Source organism: Vicugna pacos, chromosome 16 (assembly GCF_048564905.1).
Source record: "Vicugna pacos chromosome 16, VicPac4, whole genome shotgun sequence".
In the NCBI taxonomy this organism is placed as follows: domain Eukaryota; kingdom Metazoa; phylum Chordata; class Mammalia; order Artiodactyla; family Camelidae; genus Vicugna; species Vicugna pacos.
In genome coordinates this window covers 13,681,047-13,699,656 of record NC_133002.1, presented here as the reverse complement: position 1 = coordinate 13,699,656, position 18,610 = coordinate 13,681,047, and the positions used below count along the sequence as shown (strand labels likewise).

Below are 18,610 nucleotides of genomic sequence, written 5' to 3'. Positions count from 1 at the left end.
AAAAATTGAGGATTCTAATTTAATTATGTAATTGAAGCTACTAAAAATAATAGGGGAAACATTTCACTATACAGTAGAAAAGTAGGATGTATATTTTGAGTTAAAAAAATATATATGAGAAATGAAATTGCAGTTTGTTAAGGGAGAAGAAAGTGACTTGGTCCTAGAGCCAGTTGTTTCTAGATGGGGAAAAAAATAAGGGACACACTAATATGGATACAGAAAGTTGTGGAATGTGTGTAGAAAGGGAGCCCTAAAAAGAATTACGTACATGATTGGGCTTAGAGTAAAGTTAACTAGGCAAGTGGATTTTATTAAAAGTATGCTGGTGCAAGACTAGATCTGATTCCTCTCTGTTAAGAGAACAAGTTTACTTAGAATGCTTCTGATAACAAACTGCGTGGAACTTTTCGATATTTTTAACAAACTTCCTATCAAATTCTAATTAGAGTTCTTCTGACTTCCGCTAACTTTGGGATGTTTCAGAGTGTCTCTGAGGCATCTCAGAGAAAAATATTAGGACCGGTTGGTTTGTTGAATTGCATAGGAACCAATGTCAAACGAGTGCTAAGCCTTCTCAGATTATAGGGTATGGGTAAATGTTGCTAATATGGACATCCTAGAAATTCTGTAAGTTTTCTGAAATTTAGATAATGTCCTGGTATAATGCTATTACTCATAATTCTTGTTGTTTTCTTAAAATGTTGTATGTCACAGCAACTTGATTAAGCTTCTTTGTCAAACACACTGTAATCCAATCTTCTAGTTTGCCTTTTTGGGTCTTCTGTCATTCATAGACAGTCACGCTGATGCTTTATAGAACTGCTTCATCTTCAAGAAAATGCATAAAGGGAACATTCTGACAAGCACAGGTTTCTTTTAAATCAGACTGCTGAGATGCGTAAGACACTAAAAAGGTCTAATGAAAATTTTGATTTCATAACACTGTTAGTAAAAGGGACTGATTGCATAGGGCTGAATGAACTGATGAATACGGTTTTAATTTTTTTGTCTAAAGTATTGTAGTATTGCTGACTTTTAATCTACGTTTTCTAATTGAACCATTTACCAAATGTTTGTCTCATTATCAATATCACCCCCAATGTTTAGGATAGAAAGAGAATTCTCTAATGGAGTTGTCACAGAGGATAACCATTCATAATGTATAACAATGCTTGCTTTAAGTCTAATGCTTAAAGCACACATACAATGCTTGTTTAACAACTGGGTATAAGTGATAAACTGTCTAGCCTGTAAACTGTCTTCCCATTTTACATACCAATGAGCATGTTCATATCTGATTAGTTTTTCCCCAACATGAATAACTAGGTAAATATAAAGAAGGCCTAGCACTGAGGAATATAACCTACACTGGGGCAGGAGCTACCACCCAGCATCAAGGGACAGACAATTTGATCATCAATTCTTCCTGCTGAAAGATTTGTAATCAAAGGTGGAAATGATGGGGAAAACCTACATCAACTGAGGTATACGGAAGTCATTCTGGCTTATGCATGGTTTGACGTAAACTTTACTGACCAAAGCAGCCTGTTTCATGGCCTTTTGGATACACATTGTGCATCTACTTTGGCCTTGAAGAGGGGGAATGCGTTTGAAAGTCTAAATGGAGTAGCTGTAGTTCAGACATTCAAGGTAAAACTAGGTGGCCACTGTGGACCTGATTTCAAACACGTTCCTGTATTATTGGGAGCTTGAATTTTCAGAGCTGTGTCATACTCAGAATGCAACCAGCCATTCTCAAAGCAGTGTCTGCTGGCAGATGGCAGCTGCAACCTTATGAGCTCAAGGTCTCCTCGTGTAATTTAAATTTTTAGACAGTAAAACTTTTAGATCAGATGTTAGCAAAGAAAAGGAGATGTGTAGTGGCTAATAGCTCTTGTGACATATGTATGTTAATCCCACGTCAAAAGTTAAAACCTACTCAGATGACAGTAAACAACTGGCTACCTGGCTACAAGTCTCCCCCAAAGTGCCAGGTCCAGACTGGTTTTCAGACTTACTCTCCTGAATTCATCAGAGAATGAGACCTTAATAAACAAGACTTGAAGCCAGGACTTAGAACTTGGAAATATTTCCAACTCAGTGTCCATTCCTTAAATCAAGGTAGGACTATGCCCCATTTCAGCAGGAAGTGTCCAGAGCAGTCGAAGCCCCATTCACTGAAAGTTGTGGGGAGAGATGAAACAGGACTGGAGACTGAAACTGAGTTCCTCTGCTGAGGTTGTAATTAACCTCTATCCAAAATATTACTTTACTTTTTGTCCAATACCTGTTCTCCTCAAGATTGAGGAGATCAAAGAAAAGGGGGGAATTGTAACCCAGCAGGAACCTCTGGGGTCTTCCCAGGACAGACCCCTCCCCCATATCCTCTGCTGTAGCTCCTCTCTGAAGCACCCAGATAATAAAATCTCATGCAGATTTCCAGAGTTTTTCAGATGCTAAAAACCACCTCCAAATGGAAAAAATTAACTACTTGATGATCATGAGCAGGAGCCCCCAGAACTTCTGGCCCCTAAGGATTGCTCACCATCAACCAGCCAAAGGATTGTGCTCAGCTGATCACATCCTCTGGGGCACCCCTCCCTCAGCTGGCCTTTAAAAATGCTCAGCTGAAACCCTTTGGTGAGTTTAGGGGTGTTTTTTGGGCATCAGCCACCGGTTCTCCTTACTCAGCCCAACAATAAACATTTCTTTGCTCCAAACTCTGACATTTTGGTATTTTTTTGCCCTCACTGTGTGTCGGGCACACAAACCTGCATTCAGCAACAAGTTTATTTGAAACAAAGTTTGAAGATTATGGGTAATTTTTACCAACTGAATTTGTGGACTGATTCCTTGGGCATTCTTCCGAAATGAATCCATGATCAGAATTACCTAAACTTCTAGAACTATCATTACATGATGACCAATCCAAATTATTTATTGACACTTATGTGTTCTTCCAATCAGTGGAGGGCTGGCCACCATGTTGCCTCAGGCCTTTTCTTATTCTATCTGGATCCCTGGATTTTTCACTTCTGCGCAGAGCCAGGGCCCTGATGTGAATAAGAACACTCACCTGCACCATGTGCAGTCGCCCCAGGAAGCCATCCAATCGCATGAAGACCAAAGAGGACTGGAAATCCCACCCCCGGACTTCCTGGTTCTCTTTGAAGTAAGACTGGAGATTCTCCCTTCTGTCCTGAAACACCTGCTTGAAGAATTTCAAGGTGTCCACAACCACCTGTAGTTTTCTCTGACTTTCTTCTACTTCACTTCTCAAGAGGTCTTCTGGGCTGAGGTAACGAGAGGCCTGGAATGCAAACAGGTTAGTGTCACCAAGCCTGGCCGCAGGTGCAGGACACCCCATGACTCTGAAGTGAGTAACTGCCCAAGCAACATTTTTCAGAAGCATAATATAGGAAACATCAGACCCCATCCTCAGTTCCATAGGTGGGCTGGGACCTGGGTTCAAGCCAAACTGTCAGTGATTGGCTCAAGGATGACAAGATACCAGCAAGAGATGACAAGTGACCAGCCAGAGATAAGGAAACACAGTGAGACTTTTGTTGGGGCAGCTGGGGCTGGCTAGGCAGGTATTCTCCCGAGGTATTTTTTGTGACTTACCGGCTTTCTACAGTAAAATTATTTGAGTGCAAGAATTCTTCATCCAGAACTATTTCCCTGTCTATGAGAGACTGGAACCTGGAAAGCTGTGTGTCTGAAGCCACTGGACAGCCACCTTTACCACCATAGGGAAGGGCTGAAATAACTGGATCCTGGCGACCTTACCAAGGCCTTACTGTTGACTTTTGAAGTACATGAGCCAATAAGTTATCTTTCTGTTGATGCTAATTCTGGTTGGGTTTTCTTACACTTCCAGTCATAGGAGTCCTGGCTGACAAACATGCAGTGATGGAACAATGCTGGCCTAGGAGTCAAATAATTAGCTTCTGGTCCTGGGTTGGGTGACCTTTGATGACTCAGTTAACCTCCCTGAGCATAAGCCCACATCTTTAAATAATAATAGTAAATTAATAAGGCTCTGCCTGCCCACTTTGCAAGGTTCACCTGAGAATGACCAAGATCATGAATGTCACAGCACTTTGCAGCCTGCAACATGCTCCACAGATGTGAGTGATTTTTTTACTCTCTAAACACGCTCACTGTTTTCTCAAAGTCCTGCTCCCTGGAGGTAAAAGAAGTGAATTTGAGGGGTGGATCACCCAAACGTTGTAAGGCCTCTGTTTACAGACGCACTCCGTGAGGTTTACACTGGGGGTCCCTAAGGAAGGGGAGACAGAGTGTGGGATCCAAGAAGCTGCTTCTGGGTGCCTGGATGCTCACAGGCGGATTTCTCAGCACAGGGAGGCACGATGGGAGCCTTGCTGTTCAGGACTGTGCTGGGGCCTCACAACCACCCAGCAACTCTCCAAGGTAGGTCCTCTTCTTTCCACGACTGCACGGAGGGAAAGGGAGGCCCAGGGCAGGTGAGTGATGTGCCCAGGCGCACGCAGCTAACAAGCAGTGATGCGGCTGTGGCAGAGGGACACTCGACTCCACAGGCAGCGTTCTCAACTGCTGGGCTTTGCTGCTGACCTAATACCAGGCCGTTAAGCTCATTAAGGAGGTTAAAATTCACCACTCCTACCCCTGCTCGAGTTGGGCCTTGGGCAGAGGGGAAAGGAGACTGGTCTCGCCAAGTATCCCAGCAGGACTGAGAAAACCTTTGTGAGTTACCAGCTGTGATAATAAAAAAATTCAAGTGTGAGAACTTTTTGGACCCAAATTACGTCCCTGCCCTGAGAAAAATGCACTCTTCCTCTTCCTTGTGGCTTGGTGCCATCCAGCCCCCAGGGAGAGGTTGTGGGGAATCCGGGTGCCAACCTGCTGGACCAGAAGGTTGCAGATCTCCTGCAGCAGCACCGTGAGCCGCCCAGGGCATTGGTAGGACTTGCATGTGGCCCAGATCAGGCAGACTACGTGGAGCAGAGGCTGCAGTCGTGGCTTCACCTCGGGAAACTCCAGGCTCTCGAGGGTTTCCAGGTGGCGGTGCAGCGGCACCAGGTGTGCATGGATGTCCTGTGCCTCTGTCAGAGCTGGAAGGAATTGGAGACGGTCACCTTCCTGGCTTGGGGTTCACACCCGCCAAGCAGAGCCCTGGGGCCTGGAAGTGAAGGGTCTGCAAAGCAATGGCTACAATCTCTTCCTTAGCTGAGGGAGTGGAAAAGGCTGGTCCCTGAAAACTTTCTAGCTCTTACGAGGAAACACGAAATCAGAATCCTGGACCGCTGGGATAGTGGTCTGAGGAGTCTTTCTCACAAAATTCCTGTATCTGGACTTCCTCCTGGCCCGTCAGCCCCAGCCTGGTGCTCTGTGTGTACAAGATGCTCAGTGGTTGTCGGCTGCTCTCTTTGTTGCTGGTATCTCCGAGGCAATACAAAACAGATGACAGAGGACAGGCGTCAGAGTCAGAAAGATCTGCCTTCAAAGGCTGGTACATCAAATGTATGACCTTGGACATGTGGAACCTCTCCAGACCTCAATAATGGGCTGAACAGTAACTAAAGAGCTCTTGTGAAGGGCTGAAGGTAGCACACAGAATCTTTATATCCAAGCAGGCATTCCATAAATGGTAATGTCCCTGATAAATATTAGTAATAAAGAATCTCAGAGCTCTTCTGGAGGAGAAATAACAGGGAATAGAGAAAGAGCACAGACTGATAATGGCAAGGTTCTGCTGGTTTTCAAAGCCAGGAAAATCCACCAACTCCTTTGAATACAGCCAAAGAAAGAATGCCTCCCACCAGTCCTCCTGTGGTGACTGAGAGGGAAAAGTGGGAGAACCAGTAGCTCTGGAAACTAACTCCGTAGAGTCACTTAGAGGGAATGCAAAACTGCCTCTGTGAGGTAGCTCTATAAATAAAGAAATGAAGATCTAAATAACTGGCCTGGAGTCTTTCTGTGAATCCAATCAGCCAGCCCTGCCCAGCTGAGCAAAAGCAAGAGTACCCCCCAGCTTATCAGTCGAACCCCTAGCTTGGTGGTGTGGGGCTCACTGCACACAGGAGTTTGGGGTGTGTACATCTGTACTTTATATCCCAAATGGAGTTGGGGGCATACTACAAGAATCCAATTTTTGAAAGTCAGATGTCACGGTAAATTGATTAGAGCAGTTGATTCTTAAACAGGGGAGCTCAAGGGATTATCAAAACCCATATGGGGCGGGGGTATAGAATCCAACAGCCAGTCCAATGAGCATGGGCTCCAGCTTTCAGATGTGCCACAAGGTAAGAGAAACTGAGGCCATCACGCCAAAGGAGATTTCTTTTTATGTTACCTTTTTTTTAATAAGCCAAATCTCCTTTAATCATACAAACAGGCACTCCCCTGATTTTGAAGAGCTCAGCATTGGCTCACCCAGTGCAGGGTACAATCACCTTGGCTCACAAGGCAAATGAAGAAAGAGATGGACAAGTTAGGCTCACACTTTTTTTTAAAAAAATGCAAATATAAACTCCGATTGCACAGGGATATCTGTTTTTCCAGCAAATCGTTAACAACAGGCCCTTCTGGGACAAAAGTTTTCATCCCAAAAGCCTTTGGCACTGGCCAGTTTCTGTGGTGTAAATACTCCCCATCTTCCCACCGTGTCCGATTTCAAGTTACAACGGGACTTCACTGAGTGTTGGGGAGGGGGCTTTGAAAAGAGTTGCATACAGTGGGCTTTAGTGAGAAACTGCAGGCCAGTCCAAGTTGGCTCCAGTGCACCCCTGGACTTTACTTCTCTTCCACACACATCCACCTACAAATACCCTGGACTGGCAACCCGGCAGCACTGTGCCAACCCTGCCCCCTACTGGTGAGAGACGAGAACTCCCTACTTAGAATTCACTGCCTTGGTCTTTCCCCTCCAGGGTACGTTACTGCGTTTCCAAGGTTCTTTACTGCCCAACAGATTCCATTTCAGACAACGCTTGTTTCCGCACATTTTTCCTACATCCTTTTCACTGCCTTCTTCTCACTGTTTTCCAGTTTGTGCCCACTAACCCAGGACTGTTTCTTTTCCTCTCCCTCTCTTCAGCCCATCTGTGAGCCAAAGAACTACCCTGATCATGACCAGTAAGAACAGTGCACGTAGTACATCTGTACAGGATAAAGACAGATGCTCTGAAATTATGTGAGAAATGAGAAAACAAGTTGACAGCCTCTAAAATATTTTTATTCTCTGAAGAGCCCGCCAGTCTGTACCTAGTAACTCTACTCAAAATTTCTTTTCTTCCAGCAGACTGAGGTATATATTTCAAGGATTTCTATTTTTACAGTGGTGTTTATCTGGGACTGTTACAGTGATATTGTTTTTTCCAACTTCTTTTCATTGCCAAAATACTCTACTGCAAAGGACTTTTAGAAGCTGGTCTGGGGAACAAAATCTTGTATAACTATTAATCAATGTGAATGACTGCAGTCTATTAATCTATTAATGTGAAAGATGTATTTGAGGCTCCAAATATATAACCAATTCATCAATATACTTTTACTGCATGTTTTATTTCAGAGCCTCAAATTTCAGGTGTTTGCATACCTCCTTTATGGTATTGGTCATGACCACCTGTAAGCTGTAGCATTACTTCATTCTTTTCTCTAAATTGACTCTCATTTTAACCTCAATAAAACCATATAAAATGAAAACTGCGTATCATTACCATAACTGGAAAACTTGTAATCACTTGCCCCCAAAAAAGTTACGCTTTAGCACCTTTTAAGATATACCTGTCCACACATCTCCCACAATCCTCTCTCACACACACAGTGGTATACATATCACTTTTGGTGACTCTGTCTCATTTGAATTGGAGTATAAATTGGAAACAACAGTTGATTCCTCAGATTCACAAAAATCTATCAGAGAAGCAATAATAAACTGGGGCCACAACAGGGACCCCATTCCAAGCCAGCTGTCAGTGCTGGCAGAATAGCCCCTGGGATGAGATTTTAGGGCCCAGAAGGGCCTCAAAGACTGGCTACTTAAGCACAATTCTTCTCTGTTATACAGCACATGCCAGAAACTCCAGCACTGGAACTTTTTATTCCTTTAGCTGAGTGGTTTCCAAATCCCATTCCATGAGGAGAAGGTGGGACAAGGAATCCACCGATGGGCTCTGGACATCTGGACACAGGATGATCCCTTTTTAGCAGAACAAATATACCTCAGTAAGTTTAAGATTTTGGACTTCCAAAGGAGATTGAATTTTAAAAAAGAGTTGAATTTAAAGAAAGAGTTCTGATAGAGAAAAAGTGTTTGAAAATCACTGCTTGGATTAAGCTTAAATCATACGAAACTGCAAACACGTTTAAAAGCACATGGTGACCTACAATACTGAAGAGCTGTGAGGAGGGAGGTTTGACAGGAGAAAGGAAAGAAACAAAGTGCACTGATGAAAGGAGGGGGAGCCCTGAAAATATTTACCTACTTCTAATTATAGATTCTGCTGGATTAGCAATTTTGACAAGGGCCAATCTTGTCTGGTGCTCAGATGGCCAAGAAACTGCAGTCCCATCTGACAGTAGGAAGAGAAAAAGCAGAGTGGAACTATAAATGGAAGAGAGACTTCTCAAGGAGCCAGGGGCATGAGGACCTGAATTCCAGAGGTAAGAAACTACAGCATGCATTGGCACAGTGTGGGACAGTCCGTAAGGTACTTCCACCTATGCCACCTCACAACAGCCCAGGGAAGTAGACGGGAAGTGTGTGCACTATAACCACGGTACACACTAAAGCTCAGAGAAGTTAGGTGACTTTGCCAAAGTCACAAAGCACTGGAAATGCAAACAGAGCATGGGACAGCTGCTTTCCTGCTTCTAAATTTGGTATTCTTGCCACCGTGCTAGACTGTGTCAGGTTGGAAGGTTATAAGGACTGGAAGCCGCTGAAATCAAAGAGAAACGATAATTCAGCACTAAATAAGAAATTTGAATCAAATGTATTTATGGAAATACTTGTGGGTCCTCACCTGCTACAACATCTCTGAACATGGCTTGGAAAGCTGGGAAGTAGCTGCTCTGAAGCTTGTCCAGAAGCCCAGCTATGCCCTTGACCTTTATCGTTCTCAGTTGATTATAAATGTATTCCAGATCCTCAGACCTGCAACACAGTGGAGAAGAGCGAGTCCAGGTGAACATCAGGAAACACAGGTCACACCGTGATGACCCATCCTCAGATGGACACAGAGAGAAGGCCTGTCTCAGGATGGCATCCGCAGAGGCCATGCTCCAGCCGAAAGAGCAGGGGCATCTGTTCCCAAAACAGTGAGGGCAAAAGTCTGAGCCTGGAACACAGGTTCAAAGGGGCAGCTCCAGGAGGTAACAGCAGGGAACACTGCTGTGACCATCTGGTGGCTCAAAAGCTTGGCAGCTGGAGGTCATTAGCTCTTGTAGTGAGGTCTGGGGTCAGGGTGAGAGAGGTGCTGTTAGAGCAAGGCTGCTAGAGAAGGGCCCCAGAGCAGGTCAGAACGGTCAGGTAAGAGGATGGGGCATCTCAGCATGGGGCGCACATGCGGCAGGAGCCCTACAGGCATACCTGGTCATGTGACATGTGAGGACAGGGACATTTGGCTCAAACATGCCTGTCTCCTTCTGAGGAAAAGATTAATCAGCACCATGATAAATAGGAGCAAGTTAATGGAGAGGATGAGCGGGGGTGAGCAGGAGCAATAATTAGGTCTTTCTGGAAACCGTGTGGCTGGAACACAGTGGAGGATGGACTTTCAGCCCTATCAGTGAACACCTGGAACCTAGGAGAGGCTGTTCAGCAGTGAACTGCCAAAACCCCCTCTCTTTCTCAAGATCCTTACCAAAACTGTGTGCACACTGACTATCCAAGGAGAAGGGAACAGACTAGCAGAAGAAAATATGAAACAGAGTTCAGTAATTTTTCATGTCGTTGAAAGAGCCTTTGAAGAAATGTCAGAAGACACACTGACTGAAGCCCAAGAAATGAGGCATGACTACTGAACCTTAGGGAAAGTGTCATCTCCCAGGGCACAGAAAAATTACGTTGACTGAAATGACACTGAGCTGTTTGCTCTAGGGGCGGTGAGAAACACCAGGAGGTGGGACCAGACGCAATGGGCGCCTCCCCCAGGCCAGCATCCTCGGTGAGACATCTGATCTCCACAGCTCAAGCACGCGCGCACCTGTTCTTCCAGAACTCCAGCTCCACCTCAGGGGTGGGATTCTCCCCCTGTTGGAGTGGCTGGGAAGACTCTCTCTTGAGCACCACTTGGACTTGGCGGCTCCACTGGATTACTGCTGACTCAATGGCATAGATGACCGACTTATCTGTAGACTCCAAGCTGCAAAAGACACAAATCTCCTGGGACGCTAGAAAGAGCTTAACGTTGGGTGTCCCCTCAGACAGAATCCCAAATCTCTTAAAAATAGGTGAGATATTCAATTTAGTTCAGGCATCCTTAACTTGGCTGGATAACAGACTCTGACGAGTAGTCAATGAGAAGTACAGATCCTCACCCCAGACAAGCTCTTATGCATGTGCATATGCACAGTTACTCAAAATTCAACACCCCCCCCCCAATACTGTGAAGGCTAGATTAAGAACTCTGAATCCTATCAAGTCTTTCTGTCAGTGCAGGAACACACTGGACAGAAAACAGCCAGATGACCATCCAGCTCCTGCTTGAGTCCCACTGATGCCAGCTGGCTCCCTACTTGATCAGGTAGCACACTCCTCAGGTCAGCTCTCCCCAGGAGTTTGTCTCTACACTGAACCCCGTCTGCCTCCCTGCCATTCCCTGACTTGGTCTCTGTTCTGACCTCTGCAGCAAGAGAGACTAGGTTACTCCCTCCTCCACAAGGCCAGCCATCAGACACCCGCACATCACTATGCTTCGTCCTCATGTTTCCAGTGAAGAATGGAATTCCCACACATTTCCCCTCATACACCTTTCAAATTAACTAAATAACTATCTAGGGAAGTTTGGAGGGGATTAAAAATCAGAAGTACATTTTGGTTGCCTTTTCATAAAGTCTGAACTGACAGTTGTTCATGCCAAGAACCCAGGACACAAGTGACAAAGAAAGAGAATCTATCATTTGCACTTTTGAGCCAGAAACCCACCTTCACGTCATTTAATTAAATTCATATTTGCTGAGCAATGATACGGCACAAGTGATTATGGACTGTATTAAAGGGAGAAGATACTCACTTTCCTGAAATACGATCCAACCTTTTGGGAAATTATCAAATTTGAACAGACAAATTCAGCAATGATTATATATACACACACACTGAATGTTATTATGTCAAAAAAGCAGTGGGAAAAGGCAATTTGAATTTATTTATTTTGAAAACTGTGCATTTTTATTAAACCATGGTGAGTTTTCTAGTTACCTGGAAAATTGCCTCAAATTATATATGTAGCAAATTACTTTCAATAGCAAAATCTCATTATAAAGCACACTGCTAGCCCATGCATTACTTATTCTTCAGATCAAACCAGGGGCCCTGGATATGCCCCAGAATACATTCAGAAACTCCCAGCAATATGGTAGACTGAGCTCATGTAGGAAGATAGCCTATTGCCACAAACAAAGAAATGCTGGACAGAAGACGACTGAAAAGTATCATTTAGATACACAGCCTGGCTTGAAAGAAAAAGAAAAATATCCCCACAGGACAGAAACAAAGATGGCTCATCGCTGGTATGGTAAGTGGAAGCTGATGGCGGGTATCGCTCATACAAGAAGAGGCTGGGGCTTTAATGCCTACCCAGGCACAGAAGGCATAGACCGCAAGCCTCAACAAAGCCAGATTTGTTTCTATTTGGGAAAAAAAAATCCCCAGGACCTGAAAAAAGTCTCCAGCTGCCAGGGGAGGAGGGTCTGGAACTGTGACATTATGTGCTGGGTAAATGCTGGGAAGAGGTGTGCTGTCTCCCAGACTGGACCTGGGTCTTTGCCAATGATGAGACACTGTCCTGATAAGCAAAATACTGAAATCAGTGTGGCTGCTCTCAGCCCTAAAACAATTCTAAGCAGAAAAAAAGGCCATGTTTCCATGATAGCCTTAAAAGACTTCAGGCAGAGGAACCGGGGCAAGGGTAGTAATCAGCACAAAACATAACAGTCCAAGGATGTTGGCAAACAGAGCAGACAGTGGGTTTGTGTGCAGAACAAGGAGATGTGCAGAGTCAGGAACAGAAAAGTCGTAAGGAAAACATTCAGATAAACAAGCATCTCCCATATCTCAGAGGCCCATATGGCCAGGCTGGCGGTACTTACATGGTCTCACTTTCAGAATCCACAAACTCCACTTTTTCTGAGTCTACTGGAAGAGGCAGCAAAGTTTTCCCCTTCGCTTGCTCAAGGATAACCAGGAGGTCACACTGGAGGCTGTGGGTGTGTCGCCGGACATCCTGACATACCACGTGAGGCCAGTTGAGGTGATTCTTCTCATTGGCCAAGACTGGGATGACAACCTGGAACAGATGTGCACAGAAAAGAGAAGTGGGCATTCTACTTCTGAGTCCTTAAGGAAAGACTATTCTGCGAAGAAGGGTGCAGAAAGCTATATACACAACCTTTTGCAGGTCCCTGTTCTGTGAGGCCTAATTATTAATCACCAACATTATGTACTGCCTCGACAACTGGTAGGGCCATGAGTAGCCTACCCACAGGGTTCCCACCCACTCTGTTCCTGCAGATAAAGTCCTTAGTCAAACAGCCGTCTTATCAAGGGAACCAGGCACAGCTGCTGCTTAACCCTGAGTAGTGGGCTTCAGTTCCTTGCCAGCCAGTGGAATATTCAAACAAGCCAATCCCATCCTTCTGCAGGAACCAGTGGGCACCACAGCCTCTCGATACTACGAAGCTTGCCTCCCACAGCCCCTGCTGGTTCACTGTTTCCAAGCACAGCTCCCGTGTGGTCCTGCCTGGCACAGTGTTCTCCTCTGGGCTGTGAGTGTATGTGCCAACAACCTGCTGTCAGTCTCATCTGTCCCGTGTCGTGTGTATAGCCATGTCCAGAACCCTAGGACAGGAATCCTTCCCTCATCAACAGGGTGAACAGAAGGTGATCAAAACTGTCGCAAAGGCCAAGAGGGAAGAAACAGGACACGTGCAGGTAAGCATGGCCCTCTGTATACAGGTGGTATGAGGGGGCATTTTACAGAAATAAGTCTAGCTGAGGGTCTTGAATCTTTCTGTGGGGTGGACCTTAGTTGGTGTTGGCCACCCAACATAGTCCCTCTTTTCTTACTACTCATCTCCAGACCCAGGCGTGGACACGTGAACAAACTGAGCCAGTGAGTCAGACCAAAGTCTCTTATCTGGACTTTATGAGGAAGAGGAGCTTTCTCTGCCTTTGAGTCAGAACAACTGGCGGCCCCTGTACTACCATCTGGAGCCTTAGAATTGAGTTGACATGCAGAAAGGAGAGTTTATAGATGGAGAAAAACCAAGTCTTATAACATCATTTGAGCTCCTGCACCAAGATGCTCTTGAACTTTCTGAGCTGATTTACACTGAGGTTTCTACTACAAGCCACTTTAAAAGTCGTAATTCGTGCCTCTGATGGGGAACCTCTGCCTGTCAAAAGCTTACAGCTTTTGCGGAAATTTTATTCTATTATTTCCTTTTTTTTTAATCAAGTAAGAAGCAAAAGCACTGCAGATTGAGGTTGATCGAAAAGATTTTGGACATTTGACGGGAAAAAAAAAGAAAGTGTGCAACAGTCACCTCAAAGAGTAAGGGAATCACTGGAATAGGATGTATGGGATGCCAGCTGGGAAGTGATAAAAGGCCTGATAATAAAATTAGAGGTTTGGGGTCATGAATGTGGAGCCAGTTGGTCTTTCTCTAGCCTCATTCAGCTTCATGAGGGCAGGAAGGGGTGGTTAAGACAGGAAGGGGGACAAGATCACCAGAGGAGGAAGGTTCAAGGAGCCCAGAGGCTGGGTTAATTTATTTGTCTCTTGAAACAGCCACTTGCTAAGACAATGTTGGAGAGAGTCACAGTGAGCAGGAGCCCAATCATGGGGAAATGAGGGCAGTGCAATGAGGAGAGAGGTGGCTTTGTCTAATGGCATGAGATTCAAACTGGATGTTTTTCAGCATGGATCTAGAAGCAGCAAGCAGCAAGGACGCCTGTCCCACTTCCAAGCTCAGAGGTAGAAGGGCTGTAGGGAGACAGCTGAGTCTTTGGGGAGAAGTGGGTTGGGGTTAGAGAAGAGTGACAAGGATGGGTCAGAGAAGTGAGGAAGCCTTTAAGTGAGATGCAGAGTGACAATAATCCTTGTCCTTTAGGAAATACCTACAACTAATGTAACAGAAGAACAAACCTGACTCCATATTGGATCTATTCCTTTGGCTCTAACCTTTGTGCTTCATTGCCTGTCTCAGTCAAGCTGGCTCTAAGCCTTTGTAAAAGAAGGTTGCCTGAAGCCTCAAATACACATGACACCCCCTTCTCCAGGTTCTGCCTCCCAAGCTTGACCTTTAAGGGTATAATAAAAAGTTGCACTATATACAAAAGCCAAGACATGGAAGCAACCTAAATATCCACTGACAGATGACTGGGTAAAGAAGTTGTGGTATATGTATCAATGGAATACTACTAAGCCATAAAAGGAATAAAATAATGCCATTTTCAGCAACATGGATGGACCCAGAAATCGTCATTCTAAGCAAAGTAAGCCAGAAAGGTAAAGAAAAATACCGTATGATATCATTCACATATGGAATCTAAAAAAAAAAAAAAAGAACACTATGAACTCATCTACAAAAGAGAAACAGACTCACAGACATAGTAAACAATCTTATGGTTACCAGGGAAAGGAGGTGGGAATGGATAAATCTGGGAGTCTGAGATTTACAAACATTAGCCACTATATATAAAAATAGATTTTTAAAAAGTTTCTGCTATATAGCAAGAGAATTACGTTCAATATCTTATATTAACCTTTAATGAAAAAGAATATGAAAACAAATATAGGTATGTATATGCATGACTGAGACATTATGCTGTATAGCAGAAATGGACACATTATAACCTCAATTAAAAAATACAAACAGAAAATAACAATTATCTTGTTACAGGATTATAGTAACAGTGTGACCAGACCTCCGTAAACAGCAGTAGGAACGAGGGATTCTGGCAACAGGAAGTTTGCAACAACCAGCCACACCCGCTCCCCTTGGATTTCGGAATGAAGCGGCTACTACTGGCCCCAACATCCTCTCTCCATTCACTGGCCTGTGGTGCGGGGTGTGGGTGGGAGGGTATAGTAGGAGCTTGGACTCCGTAACACTAACAAACTCTGTACGTATTAGGTGTTCTAATAAGTTATTTTAAATTTTCATGACAAGCCTGCCAGGTGCTTCCATCCTGACAGAGGTGAACTAGCCTGCTCCCACCACACTGACAAACTTGACAGAACGGACTGGAACGCGGCTTCCCCAGACTCCGAAGCCCACGCTCCTGGCACTGGAAAACCAACCTACACCCTCCCTTTTCCTCCCCTCAACAGCACATGCTTACACCCACAGCTCTACTTGCTCAGCAGGAACTAAGGCAGAAAGCTGAAGAAACGGCCAGGAAGCAAAACTAGCAAAACCAGCAGGAACCAGAAAGTTCCAAAATGGCTACGCGGAATCTCGCACGAACCCAAAAGCCGCGCCCAGAGGCGTGGGCCACGCAGGCGGCTCTGCGCAAGCGTACTTCTTGGCCCCGCCCCTGCCCTTGACGTCACCGCGCCCGGTGTAAGACTCCGCTCTGGCTGCCCGGGGAGAAGGTGGTGTGTTTATAGCATGAGTTCTCCCTTCTCCATTCCCTCATCAAAAAAGTAAAGTTTCTGTGCTGCTTTGCTGAACCTGCCTTTGTTCAGTTGGCACCAGCGGCACTGGGCAAAGGAAGGACCCAGCTGGGGGTCCACCTGACAGGAAAGGTGACAGTCTCACTTCAAAACAACTTCAGAACAGCATTCAAGTTCCAGTGCTCTAGGAAAAGTAACCTGGCGCAATGAATAAAGGGACTGGGAGGAGGAAGAAAGGGAGCAGGAGGACTGATTCCTAAATTCTGTCAGTTCTTCCTTGGAAACATTTTCCTGCGTGCATCTGTTTTTCACCTTGTACTAGTGCAATGGGAGAAAAACAAAGATCTATAGCTTCACCCCCTCATTAACACCACTCACCTCCCCACAAGGAAGACTTCTCTCAGCCAGGTGGGATTTTTGGCTTTAGCGCTGCTCTGTAGAGAGGGGAGCACTAAGCCAGGAACTGATCCACAGGTGGAGATGAGGGTGGGCAGGACACAAGGGAGGCAGCGATTCAGGGAGGTGATCGGGTCCTGAAGTGGCCCTGGATCAGCTTCAGGATGTTCAAAAGAAGCGGGTGGGAGAGGAGTGCTTATGTGGCCCAAGGACTGCTGTTAGAGGTTTTAAGAAATGCAAATGAAGGCCTGGAGGTATTTTTTAGATAATTTTATTTAGATTTTTTAAATAGATAACACATTTATGTAGTGCAAAATTTTAAAGTACAAAAGCTTTACAGGAGAAAGTAAGTCTTCTACCTACCCCTTTACCTCCCTCAGTCACCCAGTTCCTTTGGCCTGTGGATTACTCTGTTCATGAATGTCCTTCCTTCATTCCTTCATCCTTCCCTCCTTCCCTTCTTTATAGCAGACATAGTAGTATACTATACATACTACACCTTTTAAAAATTATCTTAAATTGCAGCATTATCCATAATAGCCAAGGAATAAAAGAAACCTAAATGTCCATCCACGAGTGAATGGGATAAAGAAAATGTGGTCTATACATACCATGGAATACTATTTAGCCTTGAAAAGGAAAAAATCTGCCATGTGTTACCTTGAGAATGAACTGTCTTGAGGACATTCTGCTGAGTACAATAAGTCCTCTGTCACCCCAGACCTTCTCCAGAATCCCCCCTCCCCATACCTTTCTAAGAAAGCAACCAAAGGCCTAACACCTGACATAGCAGGGAGCCTCCAGGCCCCAGTTCCAGCACGGGGCCAGCGTTAGGTAAGCTCTGTCCCCACTGCAGTCACATACAGTTTTAAGTATATATGTGATGAATTCCATGGGTGGGATCTTGTCTTTATTTCTTTGGTGGCTCCCCACAGCACCTATCACACGAAACATCATAAAGCCAGTACTCAATAAATACTTATTCCACAACCTTCAGAATCCAGGGCATCAGGCTTCCAGAAGCACACACACGCAGGTTACAGGGAGGAGACTGCCAGAAAGGTCTAAATGTCCCAAGCATCTCTCCTGAGCCCACCTGCACTCCGGAGGCTTCTGCTGTGGTGCCACCAAAGCACTCCATAATGCACATCCCCGGAGGTCTTCCTTCCTGTGCTCCAGGCAAACCCCTCCAAACACTTGTTGGACATTTCCAACTGGATGCCCCAACTTCTGATCTGGGCACAAGGTTGACCTCTCGTTCAAGAATGAGATAAAAATCAAAATCAAACCACTTCTTTTTAACTCTTCTCCAGCAGTAAACGCTGTTTAGAGCCTTTCACCTCCTTCGTTCACCTCACTGACCCATTGGAAACGCCCCTTGGCCCACCGCTCCCTGTCCTTTGCAGTGCCAGTGGATAGGAGGGATTCAGACACAGCCTCGAAAAGAGGTCAGGACCCAGGCCCTCTTCAGACCAGCGTCTCCCTGACTTGGCGTGAACCTAAACCAGGACTGAAGCAAGTCCTAGCCCCATAACGAACTGGCTCTGACCCGACCCCTACTCAGATTTCCCCCAGCTCTCATTTCACAGCTCGCCACCAAGTCTCAGAGATCAGCCCGGGATCCCAGTTTCCTGCCAGCTCCGCCCCTCTAATCTCGCGGTGCCGCCTTCGCACATTAATCGCAACTCCTCAGACTCAGCTCCATTCTCCTCTCCCTGGCCCCGCCCTCCCTCTGGCCCCGCCTCCTCCCCACCCCCACCCCAGCAGCAGCCGGCGCGGGGCCACCGAACGACCCACCCTCACCTCGGAGAAGAGCGCGGCCAGGTGCTCCAGCGGCGCGGCTGGCAGGTCCCCGCACAGCACTGCTCCGCGGATGCTGTCAGGCCCCGGAGGCTCGAGCTGGGTGCGCAGGAAAAACAGCCCCTTAGCGCGAGGCGGGCCGGCCTCGGGTCCCGCGTCCAGCCCCGGGCGCACCGCCAGGCCCCCGGGCCCGGGCCGCACCACCAGCAGCGGCCGCGGCCCCTCCGCGGCCCCACGGCCCAGGAAGGCATGAAGCAGCTGCCTCGCCTTGGCCGAGCCCGCGCAGCGCTCCCAGGCGCCCGCAGCCGGCCGCAGGCTCCGAGCCACGTAGGCCCCCAGGAGTCGCAGCCGCGGGTCGCCGCCGGGCTCCAGGTCCGCGTTCTCCTCAGCCCGCGCGGCTGGCTTCTCAGCGCTCGGCATCGCGCGCGAACTCGGCGGCAGCGGTTTCCCGGGCGACGGGGACGCGGCCAGGACTCCCTCCTCCGTTCCTCTCCTATTGGACACTGGATTCCGGGTCCTGCCCCCTCCAGTCCAATAAGGTAGGAGAAGCCCGGCCTGGGAAGGGGCGGGGTCGCGTCGCTGTT

At 46.4% G+C, this 18,610-nt stretch overlaps 1 protein-coding gene and 1 long non-coding RNA gene across 6 annotated transcripts in view; one reads left to right on the top strand and one right to left on the bottom strand.

Moving 5' to 3' along the window:
- DNAH9 (dynein axonemal heavy chain 9) overlaps positions 1-18,554 on the bottom strand; it is a 264,304-nt gene extending 245,750 nt beyond the window's left edge. For 2 of the 5 annotated variants that reach the window (XM_072940753.1, XM_031674828.2), the window contains exons 1-5: positions 15,557-15,669; positions 12,301-12,497; positions 9,015-9,145; positions 4,888-5,099; positions 3,080-3,313 (exon numbers count right to left, since the gene is read on the bottom strand). In XM_072940753.1, coding sequence (XP_072796854.1) covers positions 3,080-3,313; positions 4,888-5,099; positions 9,015-9,145; positions 12,301-12,302 — 579 coding nt within the window. In that variant the 5' untranslated portion in view covers positions 12,303-12,497; positions 15,557-15,669. Of the gene's footprint in view, positions 1-3,079; positions 3,314-4,887; positions 5,100-9,014; positions 9,146-10,196; positions 10,356-12,300; positions 12,498-15,556; positions 15,670-18,029 lie in introns of those variants that run through there. The other 3 variants (XM_072940756.1, XM_072940754.1, XM_072940755.1) reach the window with 3 other exon arrangements.
- Positions 18,494-18,610, top strand: part of LOC140686485 (uncharacterized) — a 36,490-nt gene continuing 36,373 nt past the window's right edge. The window contains exon 1 of the long non-coding RNA XR_012060339.1: positions 18,494-18,565. This is a non-coding gene — a long non-coding RNA (uncharacterized lncRNA). The remainder of the gene's footprint in view (positions 18,566-18,610) is intronic.